Below are 27023 nucleotides of genomic sequence, written 5' to 3'. Positions count from 1 at the left end.
CTGTGTTCCAGTTTGTACCCATTGTCCCTTGTCCTGTCATTGGTTGTCACCGAGAAGAGCCTGGCTCCCTCCTGGTGAAACTTACCCTTTATATGTTTATAAACATTAATGAGGTCAACCCTCAGTCTCCTCCAAGCTAGAGACCCAGCTCCCTCAGCCTTTCCTCATAAGGGAGAATACATGTGGTTAACATAAATGTATTTTACAGTTGCTTCTCTCTTAACAATATAAAGGCAGTTTTTATCAGCAGCTTCCTGTTAAGTATCTCTAGGTGTGAAAATAACCTAATTTTGCGAACAATGAACTATCCTATGTTTGGGCATGTATTGGTTTTGATGAGTGACACTCATAACAAGTAGGCATTTATATCATCTAATACAAAGGTGCATGTGGCAACAGTCAGGCTTTCTAGGTACTTTTACAGTCTCCAATAAATCAAGAAACCTTGGTCAGGACTTCTATAAGGAGTGCAAGTGCTGAAATATCGTATTTTCACATCAGCCGAAGAAACAGTAATCTTTTGTGTAACTGATACACATCCCTAGACCCAGATGCATCAGACTTCAAGTTCTAACAAGTCTGAGTCTCTATATAAATGCAAATACAAGAAAGCTGTAGTTACTGAGTTAAGTACAAATGTGATCATGCTAACATTCTGTATTTCCTCCTCCTGTGTTTGTAGCTGAGCTGAGGCAGGCAGAGAATACAACTGGCAGATGTCAAACTGTAACTTGACTCAGATGTCAAGCCCTTTATATCAAATCCCAACTACCTTCATCTTGCACAGCATGCCTTAATTTTGGAAAAAGCAATTGCTATGTATCCTGTGGGATATGCCCCGAACTTGTAGAGCAGGGATCCTCAGCAGCAACAGTGTCAACACAGCGCAGGTATCACCAACAGCATTCCCAGCTCTGCATCAGCCCAGAGCCTGGGCCGGAGCCACCTGCTGCCTCAAATGCCCGGCAGAGAGGCAAGCGGCGAGGAATGCGGGACGGAAAGCTGGGGTCTTCTCAAACAGGGGTCAAGCAGCTCTTCCATAAACCTTCAAGACTTCATTAATTAACACAAGGAAAAAAAAAAAAAAAAAAGACAAACAAACAAATAACCAAGAAAGAGTTGTAGAGAACTCCACTAACCAACCAACCAACCAAATCCCACTTTTCTTGTGGAAAGCGGCAGAATGTGTGACTTCTCACTGCGGGGGGTGGGGGTGGTGGTACACGGCAAGGCACCCCCACCATATCAAACATCTGCCCCCTCTCCGTCCCGGGAAGGCGGGCCGAGAGCGAGGCACTGCGCGAGGCACCGCACTCAGCGCGGCGGGAAGCGCCTCCCGGTCACGGGCGAGGCAGCCCTGCAGCCCCGGCTGCTCCTGGGCGGGAAGCTGAAGACAGTCACCACATCTTATTCCCGCGCTAAGCAGGGGACGGGCCCGCTGTTCTTCGGGCACGGGGCCGCCTGGTGAAGCAGGGGCTCCCTGTTGGCCACGGCCTGCCCCGCCGCGGCCGCTGCCCGGGCGCTACCCCTGCCCCGCCACCGCCATGCGATACCGCGCCCGCACGGGGCTGGACTGGGCAGCCACTCCGCGCATGCGCCAGAGAGTTCCGCTGAGGGGCGGGGACAGAGCCCGATGCCCGCCGGCGGACCGTACCACTGCGCGGCGTGGGGGTGAGCGAGAAAAAAGCTTTCTCCAGTAATTCGATTGTGAGGATTTTCCGGTGGCTTCTTGCTTGAGTTTGTGTGTGGCTAAGAGACAAGGGCAGTGATAAGCAGGCAAGAGCTCTTGCTTGCTCGGACGCGTCCTTTTTGCCTCCTTATCTCCCTCGTTTCCCCCGGCGGCAGCGGATTGGGCGCGTCCCGCTTGCTCTCCCCCTCCCGCTATCGATGGTCGGGCCCGCTCGCGCTGCCCGTGGCCCGGCGTCGCGAGTTCCCGCTCTCCCGTGTCCGCCCCCTCCCTCTTTCCCTCCCTCCGTGCCGGCTCGGCGCTCGCCTCGACCTCCCGCTCCCTCCCCCCAGCCCCGGCTCGGCCCCGGCGCGGCAGCCCTATGGCGTACAGTCAGGGCGGCGGCAAGAAGAAAGTCTGCTACTACTATGACGGTGAGCGGGGCCGGCGCGGGAGCGCGCGTGTGTGAGTGGGGGGAGCCCCTGTAACGGCTGCCTGGGTCGGCCTGCCCCTGGCCCCGCCATTACGGGCGCCCCCTCCCCCGCGGAACGAGTTCCCCCTCTCGGTTCCACGGAGCCCGGGGGTCTCCGGTGCCTCCACCTGCGCCGCAATGCCTCGCTCCCGCCATCGGCCCGGCGCCCTCGCCCCTCGCTGTGAGACTGAGCCCTGAGGGCCGCCGGACGACGGGAAAGGGGCGGCGGGGATCGGGGAGGGTGGGGGAGGCGGCGGCGGTCGGAGCCGGGCGAGGTGCGGGTCGGGGAGCTGCCTGGCCCGGCGGCGTATGCTATGTCTATTGTTTCTCCCCGACACACACACACTCCCCCACTCCCCACCTAAAAGAAGAAAAGTTGAGACACTCCCCTTCATTCGCCAAGCATAGAGGCGTTGGAGTCGCTGCCGAGTCTGGCTCCTCCCCTGCAAAAAAAAAGTGTAGGCCATGTGTGCCTTCGGCACCTGGTGATTGTTGAGCTGAGGCCTTCCCTTTCCTCTGGCTTTCATGCGGAGATCTGCTGTGCTGAGGGGGGACTCTGCCCCCCCAGCCTCAAACGAACATGCATTAGAGTGGAGGTTTGGCTGCCAGGAGCCTCTCCTCCAGCAAAACACAAAAGTTGCATGTGTAGGTGTTTAATAATAATGAAATTTGAGTTGCTTGCAGGCCTACCAAGTTTGCACCCCTGTCTGATGAGGACAGAGTGACTTGTGATCTGCATTGTAAGTCACGACGAAAAAGTACATAAAGCTCGTGCTTAGTTTCAGATATTTGCAGCAACTTGTTTGTGGTTCTCTCTGACCACAGCAGCGAGAACTTTTCGTTTTCCTCTTGAGTTTGCATTTGCTTTTCCTTTTTTGTACTGGGAGGGTAAACTCGTTGGTCAGATTAGTTAAGAGATCTGATTTTTTTTTTTTAATTGCCTTCTATTGTAACAGTCCTTTAAGTTGGCATCTGAGACTGGTGTTGGTAGTAGCCAGGAGACAGAGGTTTGAGGCTGTTTTGCCGTCTTGCTTTGGTGTTTTCACCATCTTGGAAATGAAGATGAATGGCTAAACCCACTAAGATATTAAAGGTATCTGCTGCTGTAACAAATCTGCCATTCTTTAGAAATGGCAGACCTTGTGGGGCCTTTTTTTTTTTTTTTTTTTTCTTACCACACCAAAGGAGGCAGAGTGGTGGTTGCCGCCCCCTTCTCTTTGTTGCTAGCTCTGGTTCTTTGTTCAGCCTAAAGGGGAAAGGAGGCCCCAGTTAGGGATAATTTTGGTGAGGCTGGAATCTTTCTTTTCTTTGAGAAGAGGAATCACTTTTTGCCTTGTTGAAAGGAAGACTGTGATGATAGTTTAGAAGCTTTCTCTCTGCAAATGTTTGCATTTTTAAAATAAATATGCTTTTTAAGAAAAATATTAAATGAAGCCTGGCGGCTGTACTTAAGGACATGTTGATACCTTCAGTTTTTCTGCAATCCCTGGATTTTGGTACTGAGTGCTAGTGTCAGGCTCCATTAACAGACAAAAAGCTGTACTAGTGAAGAGAGGGGAGAAACTGGAGAGGGAAAAAGTTTTCAGGTGGCAGGGTAATGCCGACTTAAAAGCAGTTGTAGCTCATATCTTGCTAGGATAAATGTAGATAACAATAAGGGAAAAGGAATATCTGTTGTAAAAGTGATTTAAAAAAATGCTTTCTCTGTGACAAAAATGAACAGCTTTGGAATGATTTTGATGTCTTTTTTGTTGTTGTTGGCAAAGCCAACAGTTATTTTACACTTCCTCTCAAAAGAAAGTTACTAGAACTTTTAGAGTTAATACCTGCAGTAAATATTGCTAATACTAATTTGTGGTTCAACTGGCAACTCTTGAGTATCTTGTAACTGTGTTGTACCAGCAAAGTCTTGAATCAAAGTAAGGGGAGTGTTTGCAGCCTTAAATAACTGAAAAACAAAGAATACAAAGATACCTCAAGCATGCTCAAAGCATATCATAACCAAAGTAAATGACCTTTTTTTCATCATTTTGCCTCCACACATACTTTCACTTTGTGTCTGTAAAAGTATACACTAAAAAGTGTTAAAATGTATTAGAGTAATGTATATGCATATATTTTGAGATGCAGTAAATTCCTACATGCTTGTTGTGAAAGTCGTGTGATTGTCATTTCAAGTTAATTTTTCAAATTAGTCTGTCACTTTCCAGGTCTTCTTAGACTGTGTTGCTGTTAACGTTTTCTGATAATTACCAGTTTTAAGTCTTCAGAGTGTACCTGGAACCAATAAACTTTGTATAGAAGCAGCCTGATTTCATTTTCTGCAGTTTGTTAATAAGTCAGCCACATCCATTTTGCAGAATTTGCATTGCTCATCGTGCTCCAGACAGGAATTTTATTTAAATTTGAGCCAATATACTATGAGAAGAACTATAAATGTACAAATTAAGATACTTCATTCATCTCAGCTGAAATATTTTAATAACTGCTTCTAGTCTTTATATATATGTGTATGTATGACTATAGCTTAGTGAAGTCTGTTGCTCACACTGCTTAGAACCATCCTAAATATGGAAGGATATTGTAGCTTTTATTTTAGCCTCTTACCATGTGTCTTCAGGTTGTTGCCACGATCTGCAACATGAGGCTCAGGTGGTTCAGCGGCCTCTTCCAAACACGTACATGCTGTACAGTTGCCCACAGCACTGAGGACAGGACCCAAGTGGTCTCTCTGCTCCTGTAGAGCAAAGCACGGTTCTAGAGAATCATGCAGCAACTATCATGGCTACAGTTAATAAGTGTATTTATTCCATGCCAGTTCACCAGCAATATTGTTTAGATTGTTCATTATGCATAATTTAATGTGGATGTTCAAAAGTCTCTACCTTCATGAAAAATTTGAGAGATCTGCATCAGAATGTGGTTCATTCGACCCATAAAGAGGAGACTAAACCTGTTTTAATAGGGCAATGTGCTGCTATGTTCAGAACTGTTTAAGTACATTAGCATTTGCAGTTTATCTTCTCTGCAGATGTAAGCTTGAACTGAAAAGTGTTTCATGAAGACTGATAAATGCTTTGTGCGGTGGCTTCCAAACATGATGGTTGGTGTTCACCCTCTGCTCGGTAGTTAGAACTTTGCCAGTCATATGCTTAATTTTAAAAACCAGAACAAAACCCCCAACCCTTCAAATGCTAGTGCAGTAATTTTAGGCCTGTTTGAATAGCTGTTTGTCAAACTGATCAGACACTGATGATCTTTTCTAGATTAATCTTTACATGAGTTCACCCGTTAGTATTGCAGAAGTCAATTCAAATGTAACTGCTGTAAAGATTTTTAGGTGTGTTTTTAATTGTAGCAGTTATATTTCTGCACTTAGTACAGTTCTGAAATGCCTCATGATTTCATGGTAACCATAGTTAAAATAAACAGAGATATGGTCAGTGTGCATAATAATTTATCAAAGTTACAAAGTAATGTACCTTACAAGTTACAAAGTATCAAAAAGATAAGTCATATCTTGCCCCTTTGTTCAAGCCACTGAGACTTTTGTAATATGTTAATTCAAATGTGTTATTTTTCTATATATCTTAGTAACTAGAGACACTAACATGCTTTTTTGGAGATGTTGCAGCTTTTGTTGGTTCATTGTCTGTTTGTCAGACATAACTGAAGTTCCCTGAGGGCATGTAGCCTCTTGTATTTTTCTGTGTATTAGATTATTTAACATCTGTAGACCTTGCTGAAGGCTTAGCTGGAAAAGTGAATGTCTGAAACTTAAGCTCTCAAAAGGAATCATGTGAGTTTGATTTTATTTGATATATCTCTCTAGAATTTATGCAAGTTGATTGAGAAATATTTTTTTTTAATATATTTGAATCCAGAACCTGACAGTGTATGTAGCAAATTAATTTTCAGGCAGATCTTCTAGTCATTTCTTAGTATCACATTTTGCGTAACGTGGTGAAAAGCACAGGACCATAAGCTTGTGCTAGCATTAAATTGACACTTACTTCATCTGATTTTAGTTAAGGACTCAATTTTTCAGAGATTAAGTTATTACTTCTCAATGGGAGCCATTTAGCTGATGTTTTTACTGGTATAAAACAGTAAGTTTCGATCTTTGAAGCCTTGCTGTGAAACATCAATAGATTTGCCAACTTTCTGCATATACTACTTTGCATTTTTCCCTCTCCTTCCTCTTTCAGTTATGTTCTTTTCTTTTGCACTTTCCACATGCACCCACACTGATGAGTGATATAAAATATGCTCGTAACACTTATGTATGTTTATGTGACTTATGTATGTTATCTTTGTATTAACAAGTTGAGGATCAAGTTGTAAAAGTATCAAGTACTCATACTACCTGCAATACTAGTCTTGTGCTCTTGGCCTCACTGTACCGATTTCTCATATTTATGTATACACTAGTCAGAGTTAGTCTGTTACTAAGTGCAGGAATTTTTAGCTCACGTCAGTGGGGGAGGTGTCCCATCTCCATACACATTAATTCTTGGTACACTCTGTTTTTTCTCTCCGAAGTATTTCAGTACTGTGATATGTGAAGAGGGGATACATAGGTTTCAGGGCCAGGGGATGAAGTGTTTGTTCAGGAAGGGCACCTTCCCTGAGTAAAGGAGGAGAGACTTTTGACACTTTAGCTTTCATCACAGGATGTCTCCAATATAAGTCACTTTGTGATGTGATGTTGACTGGAAATCAAGGTGCTAATGAAGAAAGAGGAACCTCTTTGTATCTTTTCCTTCCCCCCTCCTGTCAGCATACACATTGCAATAGTCCCTTGAAACGTAATGGGCTCTTTGTCCATATGTTTGATTTTTTTGTTTGTTTTTTGTGAAATTTGTTTGTTTGTTTTTTGTCAAGGCTAATGCCAAAACCCTTTTTTGTTGGTGATGCTAAGACCTCGAAGATGTAAATGGTATTGCCTGTTGCTAAGGTGTGTTATATCAGTATTTATTGTTAGTCATTACTGCTGACCTCTAACAGGGAAGGATCAATATGCTTCTACCAGATGCTCCTGCACAGGTCTTCTATTTGATTAAATAAACTCCCATTAAATTTAGTAATTTGACAATTCTTTTAAAAGTTCTCCTTTCTGGTAAAAAAAATAAAGTGAAAGTTAAAAGGTATGATTAATATATCGATATTTTTTTTAAGTGTATATTGCAGTGTATGGTATCTAGAATATTATTATCTTTTGAATGTTTAATTGATTTATTGCAATATATTGAAGTATTTGTTGCAAGTATATTTGAAAAGCTTGTTAATGTTTGGGGTGTTTTTACTGTTTTACATATGGGAAAACAAAATCTTGCATTTTACATAACACAAAAAAAAAATCATGATTAGTTGTCTACTTACATATTCATCAGCATTCTGAGTAAAATGTAAGTGATAATGACTATACAAGGTGAAACGGTTAAATTACCTGTTTAAAAAAAAAAGTATGAGATACATACACATTCTTTAAGACGCAGATGCATTTGGAATGAAGATTCCTCAAAGGCATCATGTTGTTAAAAGTCACTGTTGACTTAATTTTCAAAAATTTAAGCTCTTACTAGCTTGGAGCTTTGTAAATCTGTGATTTTACAGTAACTTCACAAAACAAAGTAGGGCTAGTAAATGGTTGGTTTCCTTTTACCAGTCATTAGTTTTCAGAGATGTGGTAGATCTTTTCTGAACAACAAATTTGTAAGGTAGTGCTTTGTAAAATGCTTGAAAATATTTTTGCTGACGGGAAGGGGTGTGGATATACTCTTTTAATACCTTTTGTTCTTGATGTGCATGTAACAAAAAGTGCAGGCCTGTGGGAAGTATTTGCAAGGCTCCAGGTCTTAATAACCGTTATCAAGTGCTAATCTTCCACTTAAATACTTTAATTAGGGTAGGTCCAAGTTCTTAAAAGTTCTTAACTTGGTGCTAAAACTTGGTATATCCGTTGTTGTGGAATGACTAAGTTAGGTGCTAAGTGATTGTTTTTCTAGATAACTTCATTTTACATTACATGAGGTTATATCTGTTTTCCTAAGTGTTGTTATTCTCCTTGTCACTTTAAAAGCTAGATTTTAGAATGCTTTGAGACTTAAAATCTTACTGTAATGCTTGCTTTTCTGTATAGTTGGTGATGCTGCTGTGAGCTTACGTTTTCCCTTCCTCCTGAGGTGGAGCTCATGTTGAAGAAATTGAAGCCATTTTGTAGTGGTGCTTCTTCTTACCTCTGCCTACCAGAATTTGTAAAATAGTATGACACTGTGAAAATAGTATTTATTTTGTCCGAAGTGGACAAGGCAGAGCATATTGGAGGATGTGAAAGAAAAGTAAAAATTTCAAGGAGGTAAAGTTCATTAGTCTTGCCAGGAAATTTTGTCAAAAAAGAGATGCTATTAATAAGAGTTAGTAGGAATTCTCCAGCTCAAAGCTGTTAACAACTGGACATACCTTTTAGGCTTGTCTATGTTTCCAGAAACATGGACCACTAGTTCTGTTTAAAATGAGTTGTCTCTTGGGAATGTCAGTGTTCAAAGGGGAGGCACATATGTTCTAACAGTACCCAGGAGGAGAAAACTTGACAAGCCCATGATAGCAGCCATTCTTTTCTTGGAAGTTTGTGTCAAATTAGTTATTTTAATAATGTGTCTAGTTTCTCTGCAATTTGGCAGAGCCAGGCTAATCTGGATTACAAGGTTCTTTTAAACTATTGTTGATTCCTAGTGGCAGATGTCTGGGATTGTGCATGTGGTTGCAGCAATAGATGTGAAGCTAACTTCTGGAATGTAACTGGTAGAGTTAGTAGTTAAGGGCAGGCTGAAGGTGATATCTTAAAATCAGCTCCTGCAAAGTGGTAGGTTTTACCACAGCCTATATTGTGGTATAATATGGCTGTGTCATCAATAGTTTCTGCTCTCCTGTGAATTCCAGTTTTGCTTCCCATTTCTTTATTCTTTAGTTCCTGTCCACTGTTTTCTTCACACTTGATTTGAAAACACTTCTTGTAGGCATTTTGCTTCCCTACTACTGTCTGCTTGTAGTAAAGGTGTTTGGCCTTCTTTTTGCCCTCTGCTTCTGACATACAACCTTTTATAGGCAGTTTATTTTCATCATGGCCTTTTTGAAATAGAAGACTATTTCCTTTATCAGTTTAGTGGGTGGCGGTGGTTGTTTTGGGGTTTTGTTTGGTGTGTGTGGGTTGTTTTTTGTTTTTTTTTTTTATTTCAATCACCATACCTGCTTTCTGCTGGGAATGATTCTAACTAGCAATGAAAAGCTGTTTTATGGTATGACTAGCTGTTCATTTGTATAATATTGACAGGTGATATTGGAAACTATTACTATGGACAGGGGCATCCAATGAAACCTCATAGGATCCGAATGACCCACAACTTGCTGCTAAATTATGGCTTGTACAGAAAAATGGAAATTTATGTGAGTATGAGCAATAGAATGTCCACTGTTTTTGTTATTTTTAAACGGCTTCAAGTATTCTCACACAAATTAAGTGGAGATAAGTGGAAGTGGAAATAGAAAATACTTGAATAGTGTATTCAGAGCTGTCTTAGAAATGAAGCAGTATTTTATAACTGGTGAGGACTGCAGATTGTTTTCCATGTCTGGAAGAAGTGATATAGAGGCCCAGTAGAGACTTTTCACCAGTATTTTGATGACTGGGGGGGTGGAGTGTTGGGGGGACATTGGGTTAACTGCACAAAGAACTAATTAAGTTGTATACTAACAAGAGAGTAGTCCTTGTTTATTTAAAATAGTGCTATTATCAGTTTCACCATTCTCCATTCAAAGTAGATTTGATATCCTTCAAGTTGTCTGTTTTAGCTAGTTATTAGCTGATTTTGCAGAACATTGATTATTTCTATAACTTGTTATCAGCGACCCCACAAAGCTACTGCTGAGGAAATGACCAAGTACCATAGTGATGAATACATCAAATTTCTCCGATCAATAAGGCCTGACAATATGTCTGAGTACAGCAAGCAAATGCAGAGATGTAAGTGTCAACATGAGGCTAAATCTATGTGTATGTACTTTGTTGGTTAGCCTTGTTTAAAGTTGAATATTCAACAGTACAGAGGTATGAACATGGCTTAATGATGTGGGTGGGTTAGAGAAATATTGTAACAAGAGTAGCATGTGCCTGCATTTAGTTGCACTAGTTTTGGGACTTCTCTATTAAAAGCAGCCATCTTAGCAAAAATGTTCTTTAAGCTTATGTAAGGAATTTTGCTTCCCCGTTCACAGGGTCTATTCTAGATGTGAAATAATACTCTGTAAACTAATGCACAGATTAAACTTCAGTTATGAGCTGTTTGCAAAAGTGTCTTAAAAATCTGTTCTAATGCAAAATCGTTCTGAAAAAGAATGGCTTTTAGAAGAGAATTAAAAATCAATGTGTGAAAATGTGTTAAAGTCAAGAAAAGGAGTTACTCAATCCTGCTGGAGGGAAATAGTAAAAATTGTACATTATTCACTACTCACCCTTTCTGTTAAATTTATTTCTTTAATTATAGGAATAGGCTCAAAGTACTGTTAGGAATGCAGTTTGACAGCTATTATATCAATTTAAAAGGCAGTATTGTAACCCTTTTATGATACATTATTCTCAGCGAATTATTTTTCAAAGAATTGTGTATTTCTTAACATGGCCTGTATCAATCAACACTACTTAAAAAAAATCTAAAAATTATCTATTTTCTTGCTGATGAGGAGACAAAGCTTTCTGGAAAAAAAAAGAGCTAGATCGGAGTCATCTTAGATAATAAAGACTTTACCTTGTTTTCAGTGTTTTAACATTTAGCTTGACAAAAATGACATGGGGGGGTAGTTAAAATGCTGAATGAACTATGCATTGCATCGATGTTATCCGTGCATATAGCAATGCTGTTGGAATGGTGTTTTTGAAAAGTAATGCATTTCTTACACAGTTAATGTTGGAGAAGATTGTCCTGTGTTTGATGGCCTATTCGAGTTTTGTCAGCTGTCGACTGGAGGCTCTGTGGGTAAGCACAGATTGTTTGCCAGCTATTTTGTAACTTTATTATATTTGTATCAGCAACTTAAAACTTTGCTTCAGTTTTAAATATACTATCAAACATAAGAGGATTTTTTACTAATTAATTGTTTATCAGTTACTTGATACATCTCATATTTGACAGTCTATCTCAGCATTGATGAGAGATCAGATCTAATATCAGCTTATTTAAAAATAAGATACTATTTCATGTAATAAATTTCAAGGCCTTCAGAAGTTTCTGACTGCATTTCCTTTCATTTTTGTGTATGTCTTCTTACAGCTGGGGCGGTAAAATTGAACAGACAACAGACAGACATGGCTGTTAATTGGGCTGGAGGACTTCATCATGCCAAGAAATCAGAGGCATCTGGTTTCTGTTATGTCAATGATATAGTGCTCGCCATCCTTGAGTTATTGAAGTAAGTTTATGATGAGAACAAGATAAAATTATAGAAAGTGTCAAATTCAAGTACTTAAATGTTTGAAGATATGAATTCTAATTATTATTTCAATGAGTTGTCATAGCCTATGTTAAACTTATGCAGTTTCACTTGAGAAAACTATAAGCTGTACCTGATTTGGCTTCAGCAAGAAGTTTAAACTAAATTACAGGCAAGCTGAAATATAACTAATAAGAGATATGCTTAAAACAGACATATAGGAAGTACTTTGTTACACAGAGAATAGTGAACTTCAGGAACTTGCTGCTACAGGAGGCTGAAGGAAGCAGACTGCAACAACAGATTCGAAGAAGAGGTTAGACATAATAATGGACAAGAAGTCTGTAAATGGATGTTAAAGATCCAAGCAGCAGTGGAGCCTGTAAAACTCCATATACTCTAACTCTAGATAGTGGGGAAGTACTAGGGCAGCAGACTTCAAAAAATGGACAGCTTTACATGCTTTCTGTAAATGTTAATCTGCCATTGCTACTTATAGGGACAGAGCAGTGGGCTAGATGGATCACTGCCCTGATCCCTTAGGGCAGTCATTATGCTCACAATCATGCACCGATTTGGTTTCTCAATATGCCTGCTTGTTTCCAGTCATTGGAGTCCTTACTAAATCAAACAGGAATATCCAGGGATGATCATGCACTGAGCTTCCTTGCATTATTACATGAATTCATGTGGCCGTTATGAATAAATAATGAAATAACAGCTGTGCTGCTATGACTGCAAAATAAAAAAATGAGAGGAGTAATGAAAAAGTGATAATAATTAACTTCAAACAGTAATGCTTCACTGAAACTTCATATCCCAAATGTTACTTTTACCGCTTCAGAGGACTGTATCCTTTCTAGTAACACATAAATCTCATTTTTTACAAAAAAATATTCTAGGTATTTGACTCCTAGGAATGGAGCAGCTGAGTCTGCTGGTGAGGGATGGGGGAGGCACTTATAATCTGGAAGTGCTTTTTAAAGATGAAAAACGTTTCTAAAGACACTACACAAATAGATAATATTAACATGTTAATTAAGACATTCATGTTAATATACAGCACGTTTGGAGGATCTGTCTTTGCAGTCTAAGAAAAGCTATATAATTTCCTGTGGTCCAGTCTTGAATTTTTTAGCTTAATGTGCATGTGAAGGAAGGAAGCTTTCAAGTAGTCATGGGTTATGTAACTATAGGAAACTGTCCTGCTCAGCGTCTTGTTAAGTGAAAAATCTTAGCCTACCTGAAATTATGGCTGCTTAGGCTCACATTCTATAGCACTATGCAAAACATGATGAGGATGTGTCTTCTAATGTTGATAGACTTTCTTTACTGAACAACATAGAATATAAGGGGTACTTACCGTTGTTTTCAATGGTCTGAGGCTTCAAACAATTGTTTTCTTTATTCATTTCAAATAAACTGATCTGAAACTTGCAGTATTTAAGGAGATGCTAAGCAGTACTGTCATTATTTCATGCTAATAGTGTGGTACGCTTGGAAGTAAGGATGTTGCTACCTTGATAAGTTACAGAGGTGAAGAAGAAAAGTTGATGTAAAACAAATATTGTATTTATTTGTTGTGGGCTTATGGAACATGGGTTATTCCTGCTCCTGGCACTATGCTGTTTGAAGTGTGCACTAATAGAAATTTTAGTGCAGACTGTGTTGGTAATTATTGAGAACACAGAAAGAAATGCCCTGTGAAAGGGGCAAATTCACCAGATGTGAACAACAGAAAGTGATGTGAACAGAAATACAAGGTATTGATTCTACAGAGTGAGACAGCTTGGGGTACATACTAAATACAGTATATACTTAAAATAGTTATTTTGATGAAGATAAATGTATTTTCATTATTATCCAGACTTTACTGAGAATTCTAAGAGTGCAGAATCACTTCAATCAAAATGATCATAATCTTGGATTTTAGTGTTTGGTTGTTTTTTTCATTTTTCCTTTTAGATACTAGTATATTATGAACATAATAGATAATGATGATTCTTCATACATTATTTTCTTCCTAGGTATCACCAAAGAGTGTTGTATATTGATATTGATATCCATCATGGTGATGGTGTCGAAGAAGCATTTTATACCACAGATCGTGTGATGACAGTATCATTCCATAAGTATGGTGAATATTTTCCAGGCACGGGGGACCTTAGGGTAAGGTTGAACATGAAATTTTATTAGGTCATAAATTTCCTCTTATTCTCTTCCTTGTAGATACTGTTGTAGTACTAGGTTGCAATAGCTGTGTCCAGTGATAATATACTTCAGTAAGTTTTCAGAAAATAAGCTAGTCTTGAGTGATAGGTTTGTTGAGAAACATAAGAAAAAAATACAGCCTAGTGGGGAAGTAAATTATTTGCTTCTACATGAAATGAACACCTTCACTTTTAGATAAATTGACTGAAAATTTAGTTCAAATATATAATTAATTTAGTTCACTGAGATTTTGGAAACCTGGTATATTTATAATCATTATCTATACATTTCAGTTCTATACATACAGCAAAAAGTAGCTGTTTGGAGATCACATGGCTTCAAAACTTACTTCAAATCTTACAATAACTTTATGCCAGAGCTTCAATTGCAACTTGAATTTCACAGAATCATAAAATCATTTTGATTGGAAAAGACTCTCAAGATCATCAAGTCCAACCAGCAGCCCAACAGTGGCAGCAAACCATGTCCCCAAGAAGACATCTGCGTGTCTTCCAAATACCTCCAGGGATGGTGACTCCACCACATCTCTGGGCAGCCTGTTCCAACACCTGACAGCCCTCTCCATGAAGAAATTTTTCCCTATATCTAGTCTAAACCTCCCCTGGTGGAACCCAGGGCCACCTCCTCTCGTCCTATTGCTTGTCACTTGGGAAAAGAGTCCAACACCCTTCTTGCTACAACCTCCTTAATTTACTGTATGCTATTTGCCCAGTAATACAGCTGGCTCATTTTGGAAATATTTATGTCATAAAGTGTATTTTGACTTCTTATGATGCTCACTACTGAAGAACTTTAGCATGCCTCACAGACTATGCTAAGCCTTATAGCGAGCTTGAAGGAGGGAGCATTGGCCTGTGAATAATTTTAATTTAACCTGTTACAGAATCTTTGGCAAAGCTGAGAATGGAAACCAATTTTCCTGGCCCTTCATATTAATTTTAAGTTAGTTAATCATTCCTCATGTTGGACTGTTGTCCATTAAAACAGGAAATCATTCCACTTTGCAATTTGAAAGAATATTTCAAGTATTAGGATTAACAAATTCCTGGCTTCAAACTCTTACATTATACCTTTTTATCAGAGATACTCCCAAGATAAGTCACTCCTGTGGTATTAGCAACTTAATCCTTTAGCTTGTACATATTAAAAAAAAAAAAAAAAATTGTAAACATTTCTAAAAAGTTTACCAACAAAACTTCTGTGCTGGGAAAGAGTTCACTGTTTTCCTACTACTACTTTTATATTGATTCTAGAGATGCACGCGTACGTTTTTCTGCTAATATTCCAGGAGTGTGCACTCCCCAGCACGCTGATGATACCCAGAGGACACAGGAGTAGATTAAAGTTGAGCTTTAAATCAGTGGGGTGCTAAGTGCTCATTTTCATGTGGTTGGAGCTGAATGTTATTACAATTGTTAGATTTTTATAAACTCTGTTCTAAATTGATTTAGGTAGAAATCACATTAGGCATTGTTTTTATGCTTGTGGTTTAACCTGACTGGCCACAAGGTGGTAGTGGTGCTTCAAACAAAAAGCAGCTCAGACCAGGATGTTTATAAAGACAAGCTGTTGTTGCTGAATTTCACTAGAATTTTTTTTGAAGGGTTAGCTATCTTAGCTTTTTAGAAATGGCACTTCGCGTTGACAGAGAAGTTTATGGATTCTTCACCTCACTACACCCAGGACAAAGAATTTAAAGATACGTAGCTGAAATAAATAGAAGAGTATTGTATGTTATTGGGATTTTTTTTAGCACAGTGTCAGTGACAAGCAGTACCTCAGGCCTGATAACTTCTATTCTGTGCTACTAGCTAGTATTTGAAGTGAGTATTGTCTGCATACAGACTTCAGTAGGCTTTAATGTGATTATTACATTCCCATAGGGAAAAAACAAACAAACATTAACTTTTTTCCTGTTTCCAGAGCTTGCAAAGCTAATTGAACTAAAGGGAGAACTAATTCTCTGGAAAGTCAGCATTTCTTCTGGAGACCAGTGTTGTGCTGGTTGCTGCTACTCAACTTGATCTGCCATTACTGGTGATTTACATCAACTTCAACAGCCAGATCTTATGTTTGTTTTTGTCAGTGGGCTCCATTCATGCTTGTTTCTGTTATTCTTTAGTTTGTTGGTCTGATTTGATGCAGAAACAAATCATGCATCAGCTGATGATTTTGTGATTTCAGCTCTATCAGTGTAGCCGAATCTTGCAGAAATTGTCTAGTTCAGCTGCATTCATCCATTTTCTACTGAAGGTATTGTGCAGTCTGAACTTCCAGTGTCCTTAGTAAGTTATTTGACTTTCTGTACATCTTAGATCATAGCACTGATGTTGTCCTGGATATAAGTAGATATGTCAGTTCATACTGTAGTGCTACTTAGAGGCCTGTGTTCTCCAAGGGAATTTGATCAGTTGATGAATGGGCAACTACCAGAATGTTATGTTGTTTCTTTAGAATTTATAATCAATGCAAGTATCAGTTACAAATAAAAACAGAAGTGGACGGATTCAGGGTTTATTCACCTTTTTTTTTTTTTTTTTCTCCAAAGATTTTCCTTTTAGTACATGTGTTGTCCAGGAAGGTCTGGTTAGATAGACTACTACAGTTCCTGCCTTGTCACCTGATGGATCTGAGCATAATCTGCAAGTTAATTTTTTGTTTGAAAAAGTCTCAGTTTCTTCAAAAGCACCTATAAGTTGCCTCTGATTTTCTTCTCTCCCTTTTGCTGCAGCTAGTTCTTCATCCTGCGTTTGGAGCAAAGAATATGGTTTTAAAACCTTCTTAAATCAAGACCTTCTGTACAGCACTGAAAACATGCATATCACCTTAATCTTTTCAGTTTTCTTGCTTGTTTGTGTTTCTCTAGTTTTAGCGGGCTAAACGGATCGGTTAAATTTTGTCTTTTTGTCTTGAATCTATCAATTAAAAAAAAAATGTAGTCTTCTGCAAATTTAGTCTTGGTTTACAATTCCTGTGCTCCAGAATGATTTTGAGAGAATGGGGAATCAAGTAAGGTTCTTCGCCTCTTTTCCCCACGCAGACATGAATAATGGTACAAAATAGTATATCAGAATTGTGTAACTTTTTTCGATTATATAATCATGTGTTTCTGTGTAATAAAGCATTTGGAATCTTTGATTATAGGACATTGGTGCTGGAAAAGGCAAATATTATGCTGTCAACTTTCCAATGAGGGATGGTATAGATGATGAATCGTATGGACAGATATTCAAACCAGTGAGTACTTTTTTTTTTAATTATTTTTTGAGCTCTGAAAAGATACTGGTTTTATTTTGTCGATTTATTTTTTTAATGTGAATTAACAACTTACTGTTTTAGATTATATCCAAAGTAATGGAGATGTATCAGCCCAGTGCTGTGGTATTACAGTGTGGAGCAGATTCATTGTCTGGTGACAGGCTGGGATGCTTTAATCTTACTGTTAAAGGTAAGTGTAAAAGTGTTTGTCTGTAACTTTTTATTTAATAGAAACCTCTGTCACTTTCATGATGAGGACGGGGTTCACAAAGATTTTGTTCATTACTGTTATTAATCACTTGTTTCTTTGCTGTACAAGGATGACCAAAAGAAACCCAGAAGTTGCCTTTTTCTTTCTTTCCATCTAAAAAAGTTAAGCTTAGTTTTCCATGTTCTTCCTCGCCAATCAAGCGATTCCTTTTCTTCTGTGCACAGGTTTTCTATAACTTTAAAGGAATGTTCTGGAATGATAGGATGACAACAACTTGCAACACTTAATATGATGGGCAAATAACTAGTGGTTCACTTAGTAGAACTGCAGATACTAAACATCAAACACCATCTTGGGCATAAAATAGGTATTACTGAAGTGAGACCACTCACTGCATTGTTAAATTTATAGTGGTGTTTGTTATACTGAGCCTTATTTTAACTGCCATTTTTTATTAACTTCCATAGCATTAATTTATTTCAGTATTACTTACATTTCTACCCAAAAGAGTGATTCTTAAAATTGGGATGAGATGTTAATTTAGCAAATATTATTATATTTTATTATTTCTATTTAAGTGCTCAAATGTTAAATGTGTATTGAACTTTTGTGAAGCCTTGAATCCAGCCTCTTTGAATCACTCATCTTCTGCGTCTTCTTAATGAGGCAATTAGAGTTTTGTAGGCAACAAATTGCAGTATAGTATCTGTCGGGTTTGCAGTGTTTCAGGGTTCTTTTTTTGATTTGCACCAGGTGGCAAAGCTACTTCAGTTGCCTATACAGCTCAGATTTTTTTCCATCTTACATATCTTGGAAACCAAGAGAGCTGCTGCCTGCTACAGATGCCTTTCAGTATGCTGTATCTCCCTGGAGTGTGTACTGTCTTGGCACCAGTTCACTCTGTAAGCAAGACTTAGCAACCCCTAATACAGGTTCAAAATTAGAAGTAGAAAGGACCGAGTACTGATTTTCTGTTTTCCCTTCTTCCTCCTTTGCACTTGAGTGAGAAATTGTCCCTGGATTTGTCAGTGGGTATTGACATCAGTCATGAAAAAACAAAATGCTCAGTGTTCTAGGAGAAATTCAGAACAGCAGCAATAGACCGTCATGCAAAATTTCTGAAGACTGGGGTGGACAATGTTCAGTTTATTTTGTACGTTTCTTACCTGTAGATCTTGACTTCTTGTGAGGTGGTGCTTAGCTCTAGGGGAAGACAGTTCTGTTTTACTTGAATCAATTCAATTCTTACTTGTTAAGTGTGACTGCATGTCTGATTAAATATTTCATTATATGTTTTTCTGTTTAATGGATATTTTGCATATATTATCAACTCTTTTTGTGTTTGACAGGTCATGCTAAATGCGTGGAAGTTGTAAAGACATTTAACTTGCCATTGCTGATGTTAGGAGGAGGAGGATATACTATTCGTAATGTTGCTCGATGCTGGACGTATGAAACTGCTGTTGCCTTAGATTGTGAAATTCCTAATGGTAAATATTAATACCCAAATTATTATTTTATTAAGCAATAATCAGGGACAGATAGCAAATATTCCTATTGCTAACTGTAATGCATCAGTTTAGAATAATTTATGTAGAAAGCTATTTTTACAATTTAGTCAATTTTCAGTAGCTTATGCATTAAACAAACTTAAGCATTTGGGGCTTTTTTAATGCTTTAGCAAAAGCTTTGAATTAATGGATAATTTTTGGAAAACTTAAAACATGTAAGACAGAACCTTACTTGTAACTTTTTATAGTATGTATGTCATCAGTATGATAGACTATACACTGTGTTTTGATTGTAACAGTGCAGATCTGTGAAGCTGACTCCCACAGACATGGTATTCACAAGTAATCCATCAATAGGCAAGTGTATGTTTTACAGAGTAAAACAACTGTTTCTTCATTGTATAGGTGACTTAAATGTAAGTGAAAGTATATTGACTTCCACTCTTCCATTTGACTCAATTTTGACTATGCAAGTTATCTTAAAAAACTGAAAAACCAAAGAAGAAATAGTGAACTTTCTATTCTTTCAAATAGTTGCATAGTGAAGCAATTTCTCTGAGGAAGATCCCCAAAGCTCCTGCACTCCCTTTATTTCTGGCCAAATATATTTCTGGATGTGTTTTTTAGAATGCCTTTTTATGCAACAAACCAGTCCAAACACCAATTTTATGTTAGTCATGGCAGTTTTCCTGCTGGACTGCAGCTTTTGCTGATAACCTTTTGCTGTTTGTGTATTTGTTGCTGGAGTCATAGTGTTTCTATCTGACTTAAGTGGAATGCTGCTGTCAGTGAGAAAAGAATATTTGGACAGTACCTTTCAAGATGTATACTTTCCATATTGCATGTCAATATATATATATATTTGTTGCCAACCAAAGCTTTTGAAGAGACAGTTTTTCCTTATCTGGGAACTTTTTTCCATTAGTATGTCCAATTCAGTAGATATATATGAGGTCTTTTGGATTTTTTTTTAACATTCCTCTCAACTTTGTGGGTTCCTGTCATGTTTAATCTATCCTGAGAAGAAACAGTGCATCTTGAAATGTTGCAATAGCAAGTTAATCTTCCTGTCTCCTTTCTGTCTAACTCACAAGTTGCTTACTCTATAATACTCCTAAAGGAAGAAACAAGACATAGGGTTCAATTACAAGTGGATTTCAGTGTTTTATTTCTTAAGGGTTCTAGGTTTTTTAGATTTGTGTTACCGTATCTGGGAAGATACAGTTGTGTTCAATATAAATTACTGAGACTTTCCTTGATATGGACTCTTCATCTTTATTTTGGAGACTAGATGTTCCAGTTGGGGGGACCATTATCTGTGAAAATACAAAAATTGGAGTGGAGGGAACAGACAGACAAGGGCATCACTGGACCACTGTACAGCACTCAATATTGAACTAGTTGTGATCTTCAGCCTAATAATATCTGCTGCATGTTTTGCTGAAGGAGTATTTTGAATGGCTCACCTAAACTTTTCAAACTGGACTAGCTCTGAAAGCAGCTATAAGAAATGATCAGTTGATCTTATCTTTTCTGCAGATGTAGCACTTTTAATTATTTTACCAAATTTGTTACTTGGGTTGTTCCAGTGTATGTTTTAACATTATTACAGTGGAACTTTCTCTTGCTCTTTGTATTTTGCCAACAGATTTAATTTCATTTATTGAATAATTTAGAGGAAAGCATTGTTCAGACAGTACTTAAATATTATTGCTTGCCTGAGTGCTTTAGGTTTGATAGTTCTCTAACTGAAATTCTGTCAAAACTACTGATGTATTTAGAATGTTTGAAGTCTCTTTTGGGTCACAAAGTTATCTTTTGTGTTTGGGTTTACAGAGTTGCCATACAATGACTACTTTGAGTATTTTGGACCAGACTTCAAGCTTCATATTAGCCCTTCAAATATGACAAATCAGAATACTCCAGAATATATGGAGAAGATCAAGTAAGTAGCAATTACCTTACCTATCAAGTAGGTCATGTGGATCAGATTTCTCCAGAGGTTTAACTGCTAGGCAGTTGTGAAAACTGTACCCCTTTCTCTGTTACACACTAAAAAGAAGTACTGAAAAGATTTGACATATTTTTAATTTCTGTCAGAAGAGTTACTTTTAAAAAGTCTGTTCCTAAAATAGCAGTGTATGCATATGAAGTCCTATGGCTATAAATATGAAAATTTTAAGACCATGTTGAATTTTCACTTTTTCCAGCAACTAAAGAGATTACTGTTTTACTTGGCTTCCCATTCTAATTTTGTAGAAAGTTTATCACGTCAGGAAAGAAGCTGGTATGCTGTGATGATTAGGATTTCTAATTCTCATCTCTGTGTCTAAACATGAACAAAGATTGTCATTCTTTGTAGCTGTCAGCTGTGAAAATAAAAAGTCACATGTGAGCTCGGACATCCAGAACTGTGGATAGTGATACGTGTGCAGGCAATTGAGTGACTGTGGTTTGACAAATCCACAAGATTTGAGAAGTGCTCATTGCCAAGCTATAGCGGGTTTGCGTTTTTAGCCTGTGCTGCTTCTGATACTTAGTTTATTCCTCCTCACATCCCAAAGGTTTGATTGTAAACAAATATTTTACTCCACAAATGGTGTATGCATACATACAATCTTGTACTCAACTAATAAGAGAAAATCAGTTAGCCTGGAGTACTCTTTGCTTACTGAGGCTTATCCCTGCTCTGGGTTTAAAAGAATAAACCCCCACCCCTACTTAAAGTTTAACAGGCTGTTAATGGCGCACAGAAATTCTTTTGGTTACTAAAAATAGCTGAAAAGAGATGTGAAGTAACTGTATAAGTTTGCCAGTACTGCTATAATCTGTAAAACTGTCAAACTGCAAAATTCACCAAAGCAGTTAAAATTCTAATATTTGAAGTGGATGCTGTATAGACTGTGAGTGGTGTTCATAGTGCAAACACATAAATCACAATCAAAGGAAAGGGGTTTAGTTTTTAATAATGTGCAAGTAGGGAAAGAAACCCTATTTTTCATTGATGTAATTCTACAAAATTTCTCTGTAGTAATAGTGCACTAGCTGGTGATCCGCCAGGCTGCTTGCTGTATATTGTGTATTGTTGAGTGTTTGTGGTGTGAGTAGGCTGCAAAACTTGCTTGCTCTATAACATCTCCCTGAGCATGGATTGTGTGTGTTTTGTTTCCAGAGATAGAATCTCACATCCTTGTACCAGCACCCACAAAAAGAGCAATGAACCATTGTTTCAGGGAATCATCCTTCAGTTAGTTGTATGTTTTCACAGAGACCTAACTTTAGGAGACTCCCTGGATTGGCAAAATTGTTTTGCCAGATCATGTGATTTGAGCAGAGGCAGAGACTGTAAGGATTCCAAAAAATCACCAGTTGCTATTTAGCTCTTCAAAGTGAGCAGAAGGATACTGAGATAGTTGTTACAAGAGCTAATATTTGATGATTGCCACACCTTTTTCTCTGCTCGGGCTTATTTGGAATGACAGTTTTAAGTCCAAGAAGAATCATAGAATGGTTTGAGTTGGAAGGGACCTTTAAAGGTCATCTCCTTGAAGTTTCCAGGAACGTCTTCAACTAGATCCGGTTGCTCAGAGCCCTGTCCAGCCTGGCCTTAAATGTTTCCGGAGGTGGAGTCCAATGTCCTTTCTTTTCCTGCACGTGGTACTTTGGAGTGTGGGGTCCATCGCATCAGGTTGCTTAGACAGGAGAGAAATTATCTCTGTTCTCCCTGAAACAGTCAATAGAGAATCTTATTCAGATGGATCGTTTTTGACTCTGCAGTCATTGCTGTATACAGTGCGGAAGTCTTCATGCTTTAAGTGTCTGGCTTGCTTTCTAAGGAACTAGAGGATAGTTTATTATCCTGCTTGATACTCTAGCTTTTTAAAACAGTGTAATACTGTCACTCATTTCAGCCAATATGTGCTGTACTTGTGCTGACCCTGTGGGGAATTTAAGTTGATTGAAATAAGTGTTTAAAAAGTTCATAGCAAATGATACTCAAGTATACTTTGGATGCTAATGATTTGTTAGGGATGGAAAACTTTCTGAACTTGGCATGCCTTCTTTTTTGGAAATGAAACAATTACTACAAAGCAAAACAGGTTAACTTTGAATGCAGAGTTTTCAGAATCAAATTGAAAATCCAAGGAAGTGTTACTCTGTGTAATAATATCTTTCCTTGTCTGTTATTTGCAGGCAACGCTTATTTGAAAACCTGCGCATGTTACCTCATGCACCTGGTGTACAGATGCAGGCCATTCCTGAAGATGCTGTTCATGAAGATAGTGGAGACGAGGATGGAGAAGATCCAGATAAACGCATTTCTAGTAAGAAACGTGTTTTCATGAAAGAGCATGTCCAAGTAGAGTCTTAGATTTGATTGTTCAGAACCTTAGTCCTAGTAATGCAGTGTTGGAAGACTGGCGGTTTTGTTTCCTGAGTAATTTTGCCACCAGTCTGCCAGTTTTGCTGTTCTTAAGGTGCGTGGCATCTGTGCACAAATCCGAACCTGTTAAAGGGGTTTAAAAACATGCCGAAATAACATGGCTTTTTTTCATTTTATGAAACAGTCTTGACTATTTCAAGACTAGAGTAGATACTCCAGAGGTCTCAGATGAATTGTGTAGCTAAAGGTATGCAGGACTTGGCTTCTGCCTTTTGCTCTTCACAAAAAAAAGTTATGTTCTCTTCCCCATTGATGTCAAGTGAGATACTGTGTTTTCAAAAAAATCTTTTTGTTTTTGTTGTGAGAGAGGTTTTCCATAGTCACTACCCTTCACTTTATCACTGTTAGCCTTTGTATAGACAGTCATTCATTAGCTACAGGTAAGAGTTTTCTGCTACAATTAACTTTTTGATGGTGACTGAAGTAATTCCGTAACCTCTTACTGGTGCACTGTTGAGACCATGATGTTTTTTCCTGTGATTTAGTTTTCAGGATTTGAAATTCTCTTGATACATGTTACAAATACTCCCACCCTCCCAAGTGTCTCTGTAAAGCTATTTTCAGAAGTCGTTGTGAGAGTCCCAGAGTATCATGAAAGATAGTATTTTTATCCATAATTAGTTCATCAGCATTAAATGACTATAGGATGTTATTACTCATTCTTAATTTGATAGTTCTTTTGTTATTAGACCTGTTGTAGTTGGACTTTATGCTCAATTAATTTCACAACTCTGAATCCTAGTTCGAGCATCTGATAAGCGCATAGCCTGTGATGAAGAATTTTCAGATTCTGAAGATGAAGGGGAAGGTGGACGACGGAATGTTGCAGATCATAAGAAAGGAGCAAAGAAAGCCAGGATAGAGGAAGACAAAAAAGAGACAGAGGACAAAAAAACAGGTGGGACTTGGCTGTGATTTCATGCTGTATTTTAGAACTGCCAGTGTCACTTCTGCCAGGAGAAAGATGCATTTGCTGTTAATAGTTAATTGGCTGTTGAGATGATGATTTATTTTTTCCATCATATTTAAAGCATCTCTATTTTAAATTAATCAGTTTTAAGATACAGCTATTCACACTAGAATACTATTTTCAGCCAAGGGTTATTGTTGTTTCCCCACAAACTTGAAATTTAAAAACAGGAATGTGTATAGGTTAATGAAAATAAGGATAAAAAGGGGTTCTTGCTTTAAATACATTAGACAAGAGTTTTATCCTGTTTGCTGTTGTGGGGTGAGCCAACTGTGGTGTGTTGTGTTTTGTTGGGTTTTTTTGGTTTTTTTTTTGTGAAACAGAAGACAGGTAGGGTTCTGGGTTTAGTGTAATTCCAAGGACTCTTGACCTTTCCAAGAACAGGAGCTAGATCTCAGGGCTGTAAGACCCCATGGAGCTGAGGAGAAATCAGGTCTCATTACTGTATACCATCATCATGGCCAGGCAGGAGAGACTTGCCCTGAGGTGTTTTGAATTGCTTGGTATTGTGCTCAGATCACTCCTTTGGATTTAACACTGTATGTTATATGTAACCAGTGACTTCTTCTAAAAGCTACTTCTCCTCGGCTAGGAATATATGCAAAAAAATATAAGTTGGTCATGCTTTTTTTTTTCTGTAGTCTTAAGGTTTTCTTGCATCTTGTTGTATTGAAAATCTTGTTGGTTTTTTTTCAGATGTTAAGGAGGAGGATAAATCCAAGGACAGCAGTGGTGAAAAGACAGATGCCAAAGGGTAAACACTAACTAATTAATAATGAATGTCACCTTTTTGAAGAGTGTTTATTAATTTAAAATATTACAAAGTGTTGACTTCTGTAGAGATCACTTACAATTCTTCATAATACTAAATGTTTTAGAGTCATGAGAGTAGTAGTTCAAAATGGTATTTCTAAAACAGATAATTGAAAAAATGAAATATTTTAACATTTTATTTTTGCTTTTGTACAGAGCAAAATCAGAACAACTCAGCAATCCTTGAACGAAAGATAGCCTGTCATCGATTGGAGAACATAATACTGGAGGTGGAGGTTACCTAAAGGAAGAAAAGTTTTCTTATTGAGAGAGACTGCTGATTTCATTTTGTACTATTTGGCATGGACCGTATTTATTTTCAAACGGCTTTGTTCTGGTTTTTGGCAAGTTGTATTGTGAGTTTTCTAATTATGAAGCAGAAATTTCTTTCTTCACCATGCTTTATGTAATAGTATTTAAAAATGGATGTGAGTTATTATGTTAAATGTCTAAACTGATCTATTAAAGTAATTTGCCTTTCCTGAGCTGATTTTACCTTTTTTGTAATTTTATCTTTATTAAAAAAAAAATGGTACTTGGTTGTCTTTTGTCCATCATTGAACTACAAAGAGGAAGAACTCTGTAGAAATTAAGCAGACTTATATTGAGCTATGGGTAGCTAGTGGAGTTAAATGGCCAGTGGGCAAACACATGTTGAGCTGTGTTGCTTTCATCGACTTCACGTCAGTGGCTTCTGCATGGGGTGCACACAAACGTGAGATTTGAGCAGGCTGAATAAATGGGTGAGATGTTGGTATACAGTGGTTGTATGAACGTGTGTTTTAACCTTAAAGGTTTAATGCCCTGTGGTCAAATACCTTGTGCTGTCAAAGAACCTTTCCCACCTCAGAATCTACCCAAAAGACTGATTAATTTGCTGTTCATTAAGTTTGTGTATGGTCATCTTTCAGAGCTTGCAAGATAGGCACTGAAAGTTCGGATTTAACTTATAACCCATAATCATAACTGTCCCCCTTAAAAAGAAAGATTTTTGTTGCCTGCCTTCTCCTTTGCTTCATTAATTAGTTCTGCCTGAATTAAAGCAGAGACCCAAATGCACACATTCATTCTTTTTTTCTTTCTCAACCTACAGCAGTTGTCTTACAGGTTGACATTTAATGAAGTGTGCAAGCTTTGGCAGCAAGATTTCAGAGCAGTGAGCACAGAAGTATGCAGACCTACATTGCTACCCAATCTCTTTTTTATTATTTTCTTTTAATAGAAAATAAATTGTAGTACTTTTGTTTGTCAGTTTGGTTTTTTTTAAACAACCTATTCTCTTCTTTCCATAAAATTCTGGGATTGTGGTCTGTGGCCTAAACAATTCATTAGTGTTAAAATTCCAATGCACTACTTTGAATTATTTGTGCATTTGTTCTGTCCAAATGTTCTATTCACTGAAAGCTCCTCTGAAGGCATGTCATGTGTCGACTAATTTGACTTTTTTTTTCCAATGAGAATAACTTTCACTAAAACTAGGAGTACTTGAATATGTAAGAGGAGAAAAGTTTTGTTTTCTTAAAGCCTTTTCAGTATGTTTGTTTTGGTTTTTTTTAAATCTTAGTTTAATCTGCATGAACATCTTATATTTTATATTGTAATCTCTTCTGTTTGGACCCTTGGGTAAATTTAATAAGGGTTAGATTCTGAAATGTTCAGGGGAAGGTCTAGTGGGATTTCTCAATTCCTGTGTACTAGTGCTGTGTTCTTCCTGCCAGGAAACTACCCGTAAGATTCCCATTAGGGTTTGTCCAACTCTGTATTGAAAAATCTGATGAAATTTTTTTGCTGCAGTTCAGTTGAGCTGACTTCTGCAAGGATGGAGGAAGAGTATTTGGGCAGGGGGTTTTCTGTTAAAATGAATTATTTGAGCTTCTGTAGATTATGTGTTCTCTAGACACAAAGCATCTGGAACTTCTGAGATGCTCTTTGCAACCTGAAGAGGCTTGGGGAGGACTTG

General features: G+C 38.1%; 1 protein-coding gene across 1 annotated transcript; it reads left to right on the top strand.

Annotated features, from left to right (window-relative positions):
* Positions 1–1904: 1904 nt before the first annotated feature.
* Positions 1905–25592, top strand: HDAC2 (histone deacetylase 2). The gene is made up of 14 exons (XM_080342700.1): positions 1905–2100; positions 9472–9584; positions 10044–10161; positions 11096–11170; positions 11465–11603; positions 13652–13793; positions 17001–17093; positions 17196–17304; positions 18675–18815; positions 20673–20781; positions 23031–23161; positions 24023–24178; positions 24947–25004; positions 25220–25592. Exons 1-14 carry the CDS (start codon positions 2049–2051, stop codon positions 25248–25250), a joined length of 1467 nt encoding a protein of 488 aa, XP_080198826.1. The 5' UTR covers positions 1905–2048; the 3' UTR covers positions 25251–25592.
* The last annotated feature ends 1431 nt before the right edge of the window (positions 25593–27023 follow it).

Source organism: Nesoenas mayeri (assembly GCF_963082525.1).
Source record: "Nesoenas mayeri genome assembly, chromosome: 3".
Classification (NCBI taxonomy): domain Eukaryota; kingdom Metazoa; phylum Chordata; class Aves; order Columbiformes; family Columbidae; genus Nesoenas; species Nesoenas mayeri.
This window is presented reverse-complemented; position numbering and strand designations above follow the sequence as displayed.

Coding starts and splice junctions, on each gene's coding strand:
- HDAC2 (XM_080342700.1), top strand. CDS start 2,049: ATGGCGTACAGTCAGGGCGGCGGCAAGAAGAAAGTCTGCTACTACTAT. Junction 9,585..10,043: donor ACAGAAAAATGGAAATTTAT/GTGAGTATGAGC, acceptor ACTTGTTATCAG/CGACCCCACAAAGCTACTGC. Junction 24,179..24,946: donor GACAGAGGACAAAAAAACAG/GTGGGACTTGGC, acceptor GTTTTTTTTCAG/ATGTTAAGGAGGAGGATAAA.